The sequence below is a fragment of the Paroedura picta genome, chromosome 4 (genome assembly GCF_049243985.1).
Source record: "Paroedura picta isolate Pp20150507F chromosome 4, Ppicta_v3.0, whole genome shotgun sequence".
In the NCBI taxonomy this organism is placed as follows: Eukaryota; Metazoa; Chordata; class Lepidosauria; order Squamata; family Gekkonidae; genus Paroedura; species Paroedura picta.
The window spans coordinates 115,275,605-115,292,587 of record NC_135372.1 but is presented as its reverse complement, the minus strand read 5'-3'; the positions used below and the strand labels follow the sequence as shown (position 1 = coordinate 115,292,587).

Sequence of the window (16,983 nt, the reverse complement as noted above, 5' to 3'; positions counted from 1 at the left end):
ATGAGGTCCCTTCCAACTCTATGATTCTATAATTCTACTGCACGTTTCAGGATAACTTCAGACATGATTCACAATCAGGGAATGGGTTCTACAGAAATTTTTTTCCCGTTTTTCTTACACACCTATCTACGTGTAGAAAGTTCATGTATGAAGTGGAGCCATGTCTAATTGATTTCACTGGGACTCTTATGTTAGGCTTGTTTGGCATGAAACTATTATATGGAAGCATTTTTTTTTTTGGTGAATATTCACTGGACCATTACAAGGCAATGAGTTCCAGATCAGGATAAAGTGCCAAAACCAAGAGTGCATTCATTCACGGTCTGTTCACACAAGGTGGAGAATATAAAAACAAAGGATATTTTCAAAGCTTTCATAATGCATCTTTCATGACAACAGCCAAAGGGCCTGGACTTTCCCTTACAGACAGGAGCCCTGTACAGAGAATGTTATCAGCCCTTCCCAACTTTTGTAGTATATGAATTCTAGGCATTAGTCTTAAATAATTGTATTAGGGACAGGCAGCAAAGAAAGACACTGTCCTGTAATAGTGAACATTTACAGGCCACTTTAAACATCCGTGCAGCTAATGGAATGAAGTGCAAGTTAAGTCAGTACAGACATCTACAAACACCTTGTAAGACTGGTTGGTGCTATTTCACCCTATAATAGGGACTCCTGTTTCTACATTCAGCTGCTTTTGCTGAACTGAGCAATGAGTTAGAACTCATCCTTTGCCAAGGAGTTAGAAAGGAACAGTACAAGGCTGGCGAGCTGTGAGCCTTTTTCTCTGCTTGCAGCTTTTACACATTATAGCCGTCGAGTAGGAAGGCATTTTCAAACTGGGCAAAAGCTTTGCCCATCGCATCCCATGGGCCTCACTTCCTTTGCAACTCAGGCCAAAAGCTAGAGTGAAATCACAGCCTCTGCTGGGAGGAGAACTGCAGTCTCCATAGTGAATCTGACAGAAATACTTTGCCTGGTATGATCCGCTGAGCCCTTGGGCTACCAAGCCATACGCTTTGAAAATCTGCTTCAACATGACAATTCTGCCAGATGTAGAGTGTATTTTCAGTGGAGGGAGAGAGACGTGCAAAACCGCAAGCAGAGAAACAGCCCATGTAGCCCATTACTGCCTGCTATGACTGAAATAGGTTCCCTGAGATTTTGAAAAAGAAGCTTTTCTGGGCCCTTAGACCTTAGATCTGTGTCAGTGAAAGAGGAGGCCTTGTGCATACACAGAATGTGGCCTATGGCTCACTTTCATGCTCAGTGAAAACAGGATTACATACATGTCTAGTTTTGCTGTCATTTTATCAATGCTCATCTCACAGAACTCACTGTGCAGCCCATGTTAAGAGGAGGTGGAGGCTGTGCATTCAAGTTCCTTACATGGTCAAGATGCTTCCATTCATCAGCCCATTCTCTCTCTGTTAAGCGATGGTCCACAAGCTCATCCTGATAGCCTCCATTTAACCCTATTACATAAGGCAAGAAAATGGCTGGATCAGGCAAATGACAGTTTGAGGCCATACAAAGTAGAGAATAAGCCACATATCCTGGGACATCTAAAGCCGTACGAAAGGTGCGCAGAGATTTGCATACACCCTTGGTTTGTGTGCATCCAATTCCTTGCATCCTTGAGGTTTCCAGCCTTCGTTTACAGGGAGCAAGATGGTTGGGGTTGTTTCTTGAGGAAAGGGGATTACTCCCCGGGCAGGGCCCAAAAGAAATGAGTGGGGAGACCAGACAGGGACCTCCTTACCAACACTATGCCTGTCTCGCAACTCCCTGTGCTCCAACATCTTGCCGGGGTCTCTGTACAAGTGGGAGGTTGCGATGTCTTCCAAAGTGTAATGCTGGAGCGGGGGCGGAGTAGGGTGGAACTGCCCGGCTGAGTTGATGACGGGCAGCATGAGCGCCGGGCTGTGCCGGGGAGCTGGGCTAATGGTGCACACCCTCTTGGGGGGAGGCTCCGAGGGGAGTGGGTCTCTCTCAAAGCTGCTTTCTTCCCTCCTGTTAGCAAGGCAAGAGAGGAGAGTCTCCGTTAGCACAAAGAATGCCAAAACAGAAAGGTGACTATGTGAGGTCCAAGCTCCCTCTGACAGATAACACAGGATCCCAACGAGGACTCGCAGCCATACAGCAGCTGCCATTCCCCGGGGAACTCAACTCTAAAGTGCTGAAAGGGCACAACTCGGATCAGGACTGCAGCAATTCGGGTTAGGTCTCCATTCCGCCTTCATTTTACTGACCTGAAACAGCCCCGGGGGAGTTAATGGTCCCATTGGGAGGCTGTAAGTGCAAGAATTCAGAACATGTGCAGCTCTCCCAGCCTTCCGATGGGGAAAATGGCAGAAGCTCCCCCTCCCCCCTCCATCTGCGCTATGGTTCCAATTTGCATTAGCCCCTGCAGTGCTTTCGAATTGCGTTCCCACGGGGAACTCGCAGATGCTGTTTGGTTTTAGTTTGGGCCTTGGTGTTCCTAGTTGGAGAAGAACACAGGTTTTACAAGGAGCAGGCCGAAAAACAAGCTATTCACTGAAAAAAAGACTGAACAACAAAAATAAACTCAGGGACAAGAAACAAACAAAACAAATTCATGCATTTAGACAGCATGGTGTCTTTTTTTAAAGCCCCCCCCCCCCCCCTAAGTACAAGACATCCTGGCCACGAGTGTTTCCTTCCCTAAACAACCTCTCAATGCCTTGAATCCTTCAAGTAATTGAACAGTTAAGCTTAAGATTTTAGACAGAACAGAAATGTCAAGACACTCGTACAGCAACTCTGCCTATACATGTTCAAAATAATTTAAAGATATGACTGTGTAATGCAGAACGATAGTCTTTGTGTGTTTTGTAGATGTTGTACATGTCAGAGAAGGGATGCTTACTAATATTTACCCATCCAATTTCTTTCCAGATCTGGGGGCTCGGAATAACCTGCTTGTTTATAGATCAGCACCAATTTATTTTTATTTTTATTTTATTATTGGGACTTGTTTCCCGCCACTATCAGAAACTGTCTCACGGAGGATTACAGTCATAAAAACCCCACACAAAAAGTAAAATATAAAAACTAGTGGCAAGTTTTTATCTCCCACCCCACCCACCCTCCCACCCAGCTCCTAGATCATCCTTGCTTTGGCCTCAACCATAGACCTGGCAGAAGAGCTCTGTCTTGCAGGCCCTGCAGAACCTAGAAATTTCCTGCAGGGACCTCAGCTCTGCAGGAGAAGGCCCTGGCCCTGGTTGAGGCCAGGTGAACCTCCCTTGGGATAGGAACCACAAACAAGTTAGTACCTGCAGAGCGCAAGGCCATGCAGGGGGCACAAGGCAATAGGCCAGCAATCAGCAACCCACAATCTGCCCCATAGGGGAGGAGCGCATGGTATAAAGGAATAAAAAAAAGAGATAAATTAAATAAATAAATCTCTTAAAGCAGAAGTTGGAAGAACTTTTTGGCATAAGGCATGCAGACCAACACAGATTTCTGGGTTTTGGAAACAGCTCTCGTTACCTGTCTGGACTGTGCCTCTTCCCGTTGCCATTCACTTCCATCAGCAGCTCTGTTGAGTCAGCTGGGGAAGCTGTGTTTGTGTTCAGCAAGACATGCTCATGTTGGGCCAAATACTGGGAAGGGGTTTGTTTGGCTGCCCGGGCACAATGCAGCAGCTCCCTCTGTAGAAGCGGAAGGTTGGCCTGTAAAACAAAGTTAAACTTGACATTTAGGCTGGGAAATTACAGCAGCCCTATGCTACTGCTAAGCTGCTGTGAAACATGGGCTCTAGTGTTGTGACAGCCCTGCGGCCCCACAGGAATCAACCACAACAAAAACCAAGCAGAATGGGCTGACAAAACCCACAGTTGTTCCTGACTGGGTCACAGCTACAGTAATATGAACACATGTGGGCATGCATGCATGCATGTGTCTGTATGTCTATGACCCCCAAGCTCATCTCTTCCATCTCTACACATGGGAGATATCAAAAGGAGGACTGGACCTAATGTCCAATCTTGTTAGTTACCAAAAGACTGCCAACTCAACTTGGCTTCCCTTCCTGTATCACTTCACAGAAGAAAACGGCAGGAGACATTTTCTCACTCCCTAGGGTACAGAAATATATAGCTATAAAACTGGTCCTACTAATGGGAGATCCATGAAAGAGGGAGAAGCAGGCTCAGGCAGATGTGTGGAATGATTCAAGGTCCCTGCAGGAGGCAGTGCAGAGCAACCAAATGGGTAATTTCACTGGCCTCCTAGTCCTACTGATCAACTGGGCAGTTGCTTCCCATTACAGCAGCTGGGATACAGGAGGCAAAGAGAAGATATAAGCATTATTTATTAAAAAGGGGAAAGAACACCAAGGGTGGGGGGAAGGAGTTTCTTGTCCCTTCCTTTTGACAACGACTTTGGGCTATGCATGTGATGATTATCTATCCCCATACTTCCAGAACCCTCCTATTACAATATCCCAAGGGTAGATCTTAGATGAAACAGTGCAGATCTTAGATCAAAGAGAGCTCAAACCAAAATATACTAATCTGAAAGTTTGCTGGTTTCTAGGATTCAGAGTCTCTTTTTAAAAACAATTCTCTTAATTACTTCAAAGTCTCCTCCCATTTTTTTTAGATTTGTGCATTTTCCTGCAAACCTGGGGATCTTCTATCTTTGTCCATAGAAAGTATCCATGGAAAGCATTTTGTCGAGAATTAGATATATTGATTCAATAAGCATTCAATTCTTAGTTTTAGAGACACATAAGGGCTTCCCTTTCCCTTATCAGATTCTGTTCAAAAGAAAGAAAGAGTATGTATTCTCTATGTGATTTTCCCCCCTCCAAAAATAAAAAAGGAAAAAGAAAAAAGAAAAAAGAAAAAGAAAGACGCAAGAGATCCACAAGCCTAGTAACAACACACAGCTCACTGCAGTGCTTTCAGACTTTGGATCCAAAGACCAAGTTAGGTTGCTAGATTATCTGAATATATAACAATGCTTGTCCTATAGTAATACTACTATCTAGTGTTCCATTCAGTTTTTTTTTTTCGTTTCTGTCTCACAAATATGATTGAGAATATTTTCCAATCACCTCTAAGAATGGAATCACAAATGGACGGAGAGGAAAATTGGTAGCCTCCTGAAGCTTGCAGTGAAAATCCTCTATTGTCACCCTGGAATTCTGCAAAGAGAAAAGAGAATTAATCCAGATTTTCTTTCCACTTCAATTAAAATCCCACTAGCCTTTCCTTCCTGCATTCAACATATTTTGGAAGCGGGCTTTATGTTTGCTGTAACAGGTGTTTTTTTTTATATTAGCACATTTTCCCCCCATAAAGAATTGTTTGCCACCCTTCCATCAAGGAGCCTAGAATGGAATACACAGTTCCCGCCTCCCATTTTACGCTCACAACAAACTTGTATAGTATATTAGGCTTAGAAGAACTACCAACCCAAAGCCAACCAGTAACCTTCATGGAAGAGGAGGGGATCAAACCTGGGTAAGCCATAGAATCAGAAACCCAAGAGGAAAAAATAAGAAATAAAAACTCACCACTAATGCTAAAACAAGTGTCCGGACCTTCTCCCCAATCTCTGGCGAAATGTCATTTCCAAACTGCTGGAGGGTGGTAAGGAACCTCTTCAGTTTGCTGAGCTGACGTGCCCCGCAGGTAGCTGGGAGCTGTTGATTGGTCAATGAAGAAGAAGACGATGAGGACGGCCCATTGCTGAACCTCTGAGGTGGCGATTTTGCTCCATTCAGTGTAGGGGGAGAATGATTCATCCCATTTGGTACTATAAAGCCAGGGAACATGGAAATCAGCGAAGAAACACACACTGTAAGACTTTATTACAGCCTGCTTTCAAACAAAGACAACAACACTGAGAACAGCATTTGGGAATGTACAGGTCCATTTTGCTGGAAACTTTTATCAGGGTATTGGCATCAGGGTATTGGCTATTGCAGGGGTAATCAAACTGTGGCCCTCCAGATGTCCATGGACTACAATTCCCAGGAGCCCCTGCCAGCGAACACTGGCAGGGGCTCCTGGGAATTGTAGTCCATGGACATCTGGAGGGCCGCAGTTTGACTACCCCTGGGCTATTGTTTTTACTGACAAGCACCTCAAGAGCTCAAACTCATTGAGAAATTTGGCCATTTAAAACCAATTGTAATCAAATTATTATTATTATCATCATATTTTATTTTATAGGCTGCCCCTCCCTGCACTCAGGGTCGGGGTGGCTTATAGTATATTTAATAATAACATCAGTAAAAGTGTCTTTAAAACACTGCCGTTTCAAATCATACCATCACTGTTCCCTTCCTTCATGGCTCCTCCGGCGCTTCTGTGTAAAGTTATTCCAAGCTTATGGTGGGAAGATCTCTCTGTGTGGCAAGTAGCCAACGTTAAGATGGGAGGGGCAGAGAGAGGCCCATCTATATACAAAAAAAGTGATTCATACTTCTGACAAGATGCTGAAGGTTCCATAGACTCCTATTGGTGGAACGCCCCGTCCCCCGAGGCCAATTGCTGCTTTTGCTCACGATCCCACACCCCCTCCTCCCTTGAGGCCTGCTGTAAAGGAAGCCTCTAACAGCCCCTGACTGAGAGGAGGGAAATGTTCCTGAGAGCAATGCAGGGAGTCTGTGGGCATGGGTGTGCTTTCCTTTTGAGGGGGAAATGCTTTCCCCTTCTGCTTAACTGCTGGCTGACAAGGACCCCCTTCTCACTTAAAATACTGCTTGGCCAGCCTTACTGTTGGGAGGAAGACACAGCCAAGACATTCGTGTCTCTTCTCCACAATTCTCTGAACATCTGAGGCCTACCGGGCAAGGCAGATGAAACTGGATGCTGTTGCAGAGGTTCTTTTACTTCCTGTTTCATCTGCACAACAACCCTGTGCAGTAGGCCTCAAGTGTTTGATTTCCACAACCACCCTAGTTGGAGGCCTTAAATGTTTCTTCTGCACAACAACCCTGTCCACCCTCCAAAGCAGCCCTTTTCACCTGGGAAGCTGATCTTTATACTCTGCGGGTGAGCTGTAATTCCAGGGGCTCTCCAGACCTCACCTGGAGGTTGGCTAGCCCTGGGTTGGAAATATTCCTGGAGGTTTGGAGGAGGGCCTTAAAATGGTACAATGCCTCAGAGTCCACCCTCCAAAGTAGCCATTTTTGCCTGCAGAGCTGATCATTATAATCTAGAGATGAGCAGCGATAGTAGAGACAATGATAGAGGCTGAGGTTGGGATAGAGTGGTGTGGGTGTCCTGCCTGGGCTTTGGGCTTTGGCCAGCCCTTACCAGCAGCTGTTTGTATTCTGGGGCACAAACAGACAAGCAGACCAGCAGGGTTCCTGTGAGTCTGGTAAGTGCAGGAAGATCTAAATAAAGAATGTTTACAGCCTGAAACTGTAAATGGTAAACAAATGCATGCCTGGAGAGACATAGGAACTGAAGTGAGCTGTACTTCCAAGGGATCCTCAGACCCCACCTGGAGGGTGGCATCTCTAAGCCTCCATGGGATACAATGCTACAGAATCACCCCTCCAAAGCAGCCATTTTTGCCTGGGGAGCTGATCTTTATAGTCTGGAGATGAGCAGCAATTCCAGGAGATCTCCAGGCCCCACCTGGAGGTTGGCTGTCCCTGGTCTGGAAATATTCCTCAAAAGTTTATAATGTCTCCACAGCCACATAATGTCCCTGGCCTAATTCAAGTCAAGAAAACTTTACAGAGAGGAGGTAAGGTTGGCTGATATGTTCTGGAATTCCATACTTCCTAGGTGTGCTTGAACCTGACTTGGCTTAGGACTATTGTGCACAGAAAGACCTCCTCTTAGAGTTGCCAGCTTCCAAGTGAGTTACTAAACCCACACCAAACAATGAGCTAGTGCCCATTGCATTACAGAACGCAACAGGCTTTACTACTAGTAGTTCAATAAATTCAGGCTTTATTCTGGGTTCCATATACATGATTATAGTGGTAAGGAATTTGGTCAAATGAATAGTCATTTTAATGCACTCTAGTGCTGGCTTCTTACTGTGAAGTTCTTACTATCATTAGCAATTGTATGGTAACAATGGCTGTGTCACACTGCAAGCTTTTTAAAGAACATTCCACGGTGTTTCTGGGAAGGTGTGACTTCCAAGAACCAGCTTGTAGTGTAGTGGTTAAGAGGGGCGGCTTCTAATCTGGCGAATCAGGTTTGATTCCCTGCTCCTCCACATGCAGCCAGCTGGGTGACCTTGGGCTAGTCCTGATGGAGCTGTTCTGACTGAGCAGTAACATCAGGGCTCTCTCAGTTCCATCTACCTCACAGGGTGCCTGTTGTGGGGAGAGGAAGGGAATTGTAAGCCGCTTCGAAACTCCTGGTAGAGAAAAGTGGAGTATAAAGCCCAACTCTTCTTCTTCCCTGACTTCTCTAAAGTGTAGCTGCCACATAAGACCCAGAAAACAAGACACAATCTTTTACACACCTACCAAAGTTGGTGGAATGATGCAACTTGTTTTTACCCCCAGGACTTCTACACTTTCATTCAGAGGACATGTCCAGACACACAGACTGCAATTAGACCCGGCAACAAACTGGGCCTTATGAAAACACATACATCAATCTATGTCACAAAAGTATCAAATCCCAGTGTACGCATCCACATTTTTCCTCTCTCCTGTAGACACCCAAGGATTCTGTTCTCCTTAAAAGAGCTGTCTTTGAGAACAGAGATTGAGAATTTGTGCAATAAAATAAACTCGGGTGGTGAAGTCAAAATGCCACAAAACACCACCCAGAGATCTTTCTTGAGCAAAGCATTTTCCCAGTGCTGAAACTGCAATATTTTGTCAATTAACATTTTCGAGGGCGATAGTCATGATTGTATGAAACGCAGTGATCAATGTCTCAGGGGCCTATGACATCATCAGAGATGGGTGGCATAAGTCTTCACTTCCTCTTAATGGCCAAACACTGATAAACTGAACCAAGCCAAGTTATAATCCCAACATTCCTCGCACTAGGCAGGATGATTATGTTGGCAATGCCCAGAAAAAAATTAATAGTATTATATTATTAAAAGAAGAAAAGTAGAAGGGCTGCAAATGAAAGAAAGTGTTTCTCCATGAAAATGGACTCATTAAGAACAATAAACAGGCTGTCATCTGCTTCCCAGAAAACTCTTCCCAGCCTACTAAGCCTATGACAAATGAGTGCTAACTTATGCAGAGTTATTATTTCCAGGTTGGACCAGTGTGCTGCTCTTCTTTCCTACCTCATCTGAATCAGAATGACAGGACTTCTTCAAAACAGAACTAAAGCAATCATTTTTGACCACAACAGGTACATTCCAAATATCCCACACTCTTACATGTTGCAGGGGTAAATGAGATGGACCGGGGACCACTGGAGTTGACAGGGGGCAGCGGCGGCATGCTGGATGGAGAAGATCGTGACTGTATCTTTACTTCCACAGGGGATCCTGGCATTACTGGTACCCTCTTCTCAGTAGCAACTGAAACAGACAAAGAAAGCATTTTTTAAATTAAGTGTATTCAATAACAACCCGCTAAAATTGAAGGTGCAAATAAAGGATATGCTGGAACATGTGTGGCACATTTTCAATGACTACATAACATTTTGGGAGGCCAGATTCAGATGGTGACTGTGGTATGGGAGAAAGGAGATTCAATTTTCTGCCCAAACTGTTGTCCTAACCTTGAACTGTTACTTGCCCCACAGGGAGAAACATACAGGCTGGATAGGGCAACCTGGATGGTTTCACTAGTAGAGCAAATATCAGCTGGGGTTAGTTAAGTTCAGGGGTAAGGGAAGGCAAACATATCCTCCCTCCCTTTTTTTGAGACAGCATGAACCAAACCAAGGGCATCCTTGGGCATTAATTTGGAGTAAAAGTCATTCACAGATCTTCCTTGCAATTGGTTGAGTTCATTTACAATACTCCAGTCAGTGAAATCTGGCCGAGGATGATGAAGGTGACTATGGCTTAGTATGCATACAGAGTTCAAAGCAGTCCATGTGCATTATCTCTGTAACAAACTTTTAAGGAAAGTCAGTATTCTTTCCTGCATTATTGTATTTCAAGAAAATGTATATGTGGCTTCTCCAGAACTTGCTCCAAGTGACACACAACTAAAATTGTAAATAATCAGTGCAGAAAAATGACCCATAGAGCACCCAACAAATACAGAAGCAGAGGTTAGATCTGAACAAGGAAGTTTCAGTTTTACATTTGTTTAGAAGAAGAAGAAGAAGAAGAAGAAGAGTTGGTTCTTATATGCCGCTTTTCCCTACCTGAAGGAGGCTCAAAGCGGCTTACAGTCACCTTCCCATTCCTCTCCCCACAACAGACACCCTGTGAGGTGGGTGAGGCTGAGAGAGCCCTGATATCACTGCCCAGTCAGAACAGTTTTATCAGTGCCGTGGCGAGCCCAAGGTCACCCAGCTGGCTGCATGTGGGGGAGCGCAGAATCGAACCCGGCATGCCAGATTAGAAGTCTGCACTCCTAACCACTACACCAAACTGGCTCTCTCTTAGCCCTTGTGCTACAGGAGACCTCTGCATCTTTGTCTCACATTCACTCTCCAGTATTCTTAATATAATATATGCCTCTTATGTGTCTGTTTGGCAAACACTGATGTAAACATATGCATGTTGACAATCTTGGGAATCATGAACATGCACTGCCATCTACAAGTCAACTGTTGCATACCATTATAACACCTTTAAAATATTTGCAGTTAACAGAAATCATAAATGGAATCTAAGAGCCCCCAAATTTAAAAAGTTACACATTTCACTCCTGCATGACCACCTGAAATTTCTGCAGTTTACTTAGGTAATGCAGGCAACAGCAGCTCTGCATGGCTCCAAGCTCCTGAGAGAATTCCATAGCTGTGCATGATTCTGACAAAACTATGTCATTCCTATACTTATATTTATTAAAATATTTAGCCACATTCCAGACCAGCTAGCATTTCCTGATGGTCTTCAAGTACAATCCAACATAGTGTGCATTGCAGCTATCCAGCCATGAATTGACAAAAATATGGATCGGTTTGGCCAAGTCAGCTACATAAGTCTAAAAGGGATGATAGATGGAGAGACAGAAGTCACCGCTCTGACAATCCCCTCCCGCCTCCAACCTCCAAGTTCTTACCCTATGTTGTAAGAATAAATTCTATCCCATTTGGCACGAGTAAACACAAGTTGATAAAAAGGATGAGGAGAGAAACACTTCTAAGCATAAAAGCCAAGACTGTCCAAAACCAAGATCATTCCAAACTTCCCTTTTTTGCATATGACGTTGGCATATGACATGCTTGGCAACCCCAACCAACAGTGTGCCTTTCAGATGTGAATGCCAGGGATAAGTTAACACTATGAGTTAACTTTTCTACACTGTGTCCCCAATTCTGGAATATTCTGTTCCTGTTATCCATCTGGCATCTGATTTTTTTTCCTCTTAATTTACCAGTTTGATACATTTGCATTTAACCCGGCATTTGGTTGACATGATGTGTAGCATATAGTATGTTTTTACTGTCAACTTCTTGCATTGGTTAAAGGTCCCCCCCCCATGCATTGTTGGGTTGTACTTATTATCACTATGTATTAAGATCACTTATATCCTTCGTTCCTTCGTTCCTTCCTTCCTTCCGATCTGGGCGTTTTGGAATCGTTTGCCTAGTATGCAGCACCCAAACAGAGTGACCACTAAACTGGAAAACCTTTTCGAAATTTTATTCAACTGCAGAAGAACAAAATGACACAGGGGGGTTGTCCCAGAAAAGGCTGTGTGTCAAAGAAAAGATTACATGAGATTTTATAATATTCCATTGAAGGCCGGGAAAGATGATGCTCTTTAGGTCAAACCTGGGGTCTCCATCCCCTTGCACATCCCACAGGACCACCCCACTGCCATTATGCTAAGTCACCCGAAAAACGTTACAAAAGGCAATTTCCCATTCTTTCTCAATCCTCTGGCAACATAAACAACCGCATGATATAAACAATTGTCTCTGGCCTTGAGAATAGAACATATCAGATACAGTCAAAAGCAAGTTCCTGGGCCTTCTATTCCAAAACAATCCGGTATACTAAGCTGCTCTTTACAGAACAATAATTTTAAAAATATAATTTCACTCTCCTATACATCACTTCCTTCCTTCCTTCCTTCCTTCCTTCCTTCCTTCCTTCCTTCCTTCCTTCCTTCCTTCTCCAAAATGGCTCCAGGGCAGTGTACAACAGTAAAAGAATACAAAGTATAAAATACAACAAATAAAAATACTAAAATTCAATTAAAACCAGATTCTTAGAGCCTGTATTAAAACAATCCAGCAAGCCAGGCAAACACACTGGGATGTATTTTATAAGCGCCTGGCTCGAAGGGGGGATACTCATCCAACAGTAACCCCCAAAATGGGGGTTTCTGTATAAAATGGGAAAGTAACTTTATAATCTACAATATAAAAACAAAGAAACATTAAAACTACAAAACATCAACACACAAGCAATAAGCCCACAATACAAAGTCCATGCTTACGCTAGCAGAATAAGCTCGGCATGGGACTTTGCCCTAACCTCTGCAATGGTTTCTGCATGGGAATGGGCAACCGAAATACACCAAAACAAGATATTCTACAACAGAAAGCAGCAGCCAGATTGAGATAATAGAATAGCAAACAGTGACATTAAATTTCAGACTTCTCTCCATGATACTAAACAACAGTTGGAAAGTACTGTTTTTTTCACATATGAAAAAAGTATCCAACCATGACAAAGAGGAAGATCCAACATGAGATGGACTGACTCTAAAGGAAGCCACAGCCCTTGGTTTGAAAGACCATGAGCCTTCGGGGAGGGCGGTATATAAATCTAAATAAATAAATAAATAAAATAAAATGATAGGATGTTTTACAGGATGTTAATTCATGGTCACAATTAGTTGGAAATGGCTTGACATCTCTCTCTCTCTCTCTCTCTCTCTCTCTCTCTCAACTCCCCCCTCCCCGAACTTCGTAGATCCCTTTGGCTTTCCTACCACCAGCATAACATTCAACTAAAAGTATAGGTTCTTCCATTTCTCGGCATGTGGGCCCACTCTGCATAGTGCTAATCAACCTGCTGCAGATCCCCACTGCGGGGGGCTCCTTTTTACAATATTAGGGCCCAAAATACATGCTTTCCATCCCTTCCAAAAACAGTAATGAATGCTTACCTCATTTGATCATTCCACAAATAAACTGGGACTGAATTGTAGTACATCCTTCATAAATATATTGACAGGTTTCCAACACATCCATCTGTGCCCCCTTTCCTTCTTCGTTTGTTAAGGGAAAGACAACCAGGGATGGAAGGAACTGACAGTTGTCTTTCACTTCTGCATGTTGTGCGCAGAGTGTGAAACCCCAAAGGGAGCGCTCCCAACAGACCACCTGCTTTTCAGAAATGGGCGCCAAAAAGCCTACAGGGGATCTTAGCAACCTTCAGCACTTGGCAGAATGCTGGAATTCAGCAATAGCCCACCAGCAGGCACCCCTCAAAAAAGAAAACCGAAAACTCCAGACATTCTCACTCCTGTCAAGCAATAAGATGCTTCTCTGAAATCCTCTTCCATGCAAAAAACCATGCATGGTGATTAAAGCTATCAATGTGAGACTATGGGCACAAATGGAATTTGATTACATTATTTTTTTGCAGGAGAAATTGCAGCTTCAATTAGCACACAAAGAAGCTGTTACTTACTCAATAAGCGTACAGAAAGAGACTTTCAGGGGAAAAACAAAACAAAACAGGAGACTGGCACTCTGCAGCTGATTTGCAGCTGTCAAATTCAAATTTGGCTCTCATTCCATTTTATTTGGCAACATGCAGCAGAGCTGTAGTATAACTCCATGTAACCAAATTAACTCAAGGACCACATAATTAAACTTATGGGATTCACTTCTATGGGCGGTGGCCATTCATTCAGTTGGGTTTTAAGAAAGGATTATGCAAACGCTGGGGGAATAACAGTGCTATCTTAATCAGGTCTACTCAGAATTCCACTCAGGTTTCTTAAATAGGGCTGAAGGGGTAGCTCAGGCTAGCCAAATCCTGTCAGAACCTGAAAGCTAAGGAGTGTTGGCCCTGGTTCATATCGGGCGGGGAGACCACCGGGGAATTCCCGGGTTGCTATGCAGGGGGAGCCAATGGAAAATCACCTCTGAACAACTCTTGCCATGAAAACCCTAGATAAAATAAATAGGAATGTAGGGGTGAGTCCAGTCTCATACAGTGGCCAACCACTTTCTCTGGAGGGCCAAAAACAAGGCATAAAGGTCTAGGCCTTTCCCTGACATTGTCTCATAGCACTGGTATTCAAAGGTTTGTTGCCTCTGAACATGGAGATTCCTTTCGTTATCATGGCTAGAAGACAGTTATGGATCTATCCTCCATGAACATTTGAGACCCTTTGTAAAGCCATCTATGCCTGTGGCCATCACTACATCCTTTGGCAGCAAATTCCACATTTGAATCATTCATTGAGTAAAGTAGCATTTCCTTTTCTCTGTTGTGAATGTACTGCCCATCAAGTTCGTTGAGTACCTTTGAGTTTTAGTATTCAGGAGAGAGAAAACATTATTTATAACCCATGTGTAATTTTGAAAACTTATTATACCCCCCACCCCAGTTATCTCTTATTTAACCTGAGAAACCCCAGACTCTTAATCATTGTGGTTACCCTCTCCTGTACTTCCAGCTCTGCAGTGTCTTTTTTGAGATATGGTGACAAGAAGGGCACCGAGTATTCCAAATGCAGCTGCACTATAGATCTATACAGGGACACTATATTGGCTGTGCTGTTCAGTCCCTTTCCTAATAACCTCCAGCAGAGGCTTTGCCCTTAGCACACTGGATTGACATATTCCTTTCAGTTATCCACTATGGCCCCAAGGTATCTTTCCCTCTCAGTCTCAGCAAATTCAGATTCCATTAGCATATACTTAAAATTGGAGGGGCAGCTGTTCCAGTGGACATTACCTTACATTTAACTTTACCAGCTATATTGTTGGCCACTCATTCAATCTGTAGGATATCCTCCAGGAGTTCCTCACAGTCAATCATGGTTTTCACCAACATGAAAAATTGTGTATCTGTGAGTGTGGGCACTACACTGCTCACCTCCAGTTCTAGATAATTTATGAACAAATTAAACAGCACTGCCCCCAATACTAAACACTATGGAATCCAACTGCTTACCTTCCCCCATTGCAAGACTGTCCATCCTTATCCATTGTTGTTCCTCTATATATTTATGAAACTGCCTACGGGGTGGGACGTGTCCGGCTATTCAAGTTGGAATAGGGCCAATCAGGGTGCAGCCAGCTTTGCCCTGATTGGCCTTGCCCCTGCAGCTCCCACCCTCCGTCCCTGGACTCTAGCCTCTTTGCTCTCAGATGCCTCAGTGCCTGGAGCCAGCAGCAGGTAAGGGGAGAGGACCTGGGCAAAGGATCGTGATGGAGGGCCTCCTAACAAGGGCCTCTTGGATTGCTAGGCTGGGCCTGCTGATAAGGGCCTCCCGGCCTCTGACTGCTTGTTAAGGACTGCTAAGGAGCTCTGTCCCTGCCCTGCTAACGAGCTGCCCAGCCCCCACCTGCCCCACTCGATCTGGCTGTGAGCTGCCGCCTAGGGCCACCTTAAGCTGCCTGGCCAGGTATTGGCTTTATCTGTAGATTCAGAAAACCTTTATATGTATTTTTTATTTATTGTAAACTGCTACAAGCCCACTTTGCAGGAAGGAGTGGTACACAATTTGAATAAATAAAAGAATTAAGTACAGAAAGAAATGGACATGATTCTCATCATTCTTTTCCAAGTTCTCATAATTTTGAAGCATATATCTATCACAATAAAGGACGGGTCCCCATTACATCTCCTAGATGTAAGGCCTACCTAACATTGAATATTTTTCTGGAAGCACTAAAAGTATAGCTGTAGAGGCATGATCCCTGCAGCTAACATGTGAAGGGTGAAAAATATTCTCTTCCATACAGGCATTGTTAAAGCAGACACATACAAAGATTCCAGATGTACAGGAAGTTCTCCCTACTTGGTGGGATGAGCTCCCAGTGGAGATCTGGGCCCTGATAGAGCTGGCACAGTTCCACAAGGTCTGCAAGCCAAGCGTTTGGTTGGGGCCAGTGACCCTATAACTTGAATGAGCCCCCACTATAAAAAAACACTGCCACCAAAACATCACTGAGTAGAGATTATGTTGGTAATATGTGGACTGATACTGCTGCTAGTTACAGAAAGTGTTTAAATGTTTTTTATGTTCATTACAAATCAAATAAATGAATAAAAATGTGTATATACACTTGTATGTTGTTTGCATTGTGTTTACTGTACAAAACATGATGTGAAGGCTGAGAAAAAAACTGAAAAATTATGTGGCTTGTCTTTTCTGCCCAACTGGAAAAACTAGGCAATTTTGTCAAGCACTGAACAAAACTCTTTTAGAATAGTTAAAATCTTTTACCCATTAAAAACACATTATATAAAAATTTTATCTAAGACCATCAACAGTGTTAGATTGTTTAAATGTGACTAATTGTTATAGACTAATTTTAGAAACAATTAATATGCTATATGTTTGATAATACATTAGAGAGTCCAGAATTTTAAATGGTATACAGTTTAACTTGTCATCTAAATAATATAATTACAAACAATTTTATGTTGTCCAAACAGCAAAATAAATTTTGAGTTCATAAATAACAATATGATCCCAAACAGAGTCAAACTCTTCTACATCCAGCAAATCCAACTGGCTTAGAAGGGTATAAGTTTAGGATCACTATAAATATTACATGTATTTCAGTTTCCACAAATGTTCTGTTTCCCAAAGAACAAAAATGGATTCTCCCTATCCAATGACTTCAAATTTTTCCAGAAATTTAATATCCCTCAACAGTAGTATTCATTCAG

At 43.3% G+C, this 16,983-nt stretch overlaps 1 protein-coding gene across 12 annotated transcripts in view; it reads right to left on the bottom strand.

The window, feature by feature from the left end:
• CBFA2T2 (CBFA2/RUNX1 partner transcriptional co-repressor 2) overlaps window positions 1-16,983 on the bottom strand; it is an 87,628-nt gene that overhangs the window by 12,404 nt on the left and 58,241 nt on the right. For 8 of the 12 annotated variants that reach the window (XM_077335281.1, XM_077335273.1, XM_077335275.1 and 5 more), the window contains 7 exons: window positions 9,361-9,504; window positions 6,311-6,439; window positions 5,552-5,793; window positions 5,090-5,179; window positions 3,520-3,701; window positions 1,766-2,016; window positions 1,342-1,478 (listed from right to left, as the gene is read on the bottom strand). In XM_077335281.1, the coding sequence (XP_077191396.1) occupies window positions 1,342-1,478; window positions 1,766-2,016; window positions 3,520-3,701; window positions 5,090-5,179; window positions 5,552-5,793; window positions 6,311-6,439; window positions 9,361-9,478 (1,149 nt within the window). In that variant the 5' untranslated portion in view covers window positions 9,479-9,504. The remainder of the gene's footprint in view (window positions 1-1,341; window positions 1,479-1,765; window positions 2,017-3,519; window positions 3,702-5,089; window positions 5,180-5,551; window positions 5,794-6,310; window positions 6,440-9,360; window positions 9,505-16,983) is intronic. The other 4 variants (XM_077335283.1, XM_077335284.1, XM_077335277.1 and 1 more) reach the window with 3 other exon arrangements.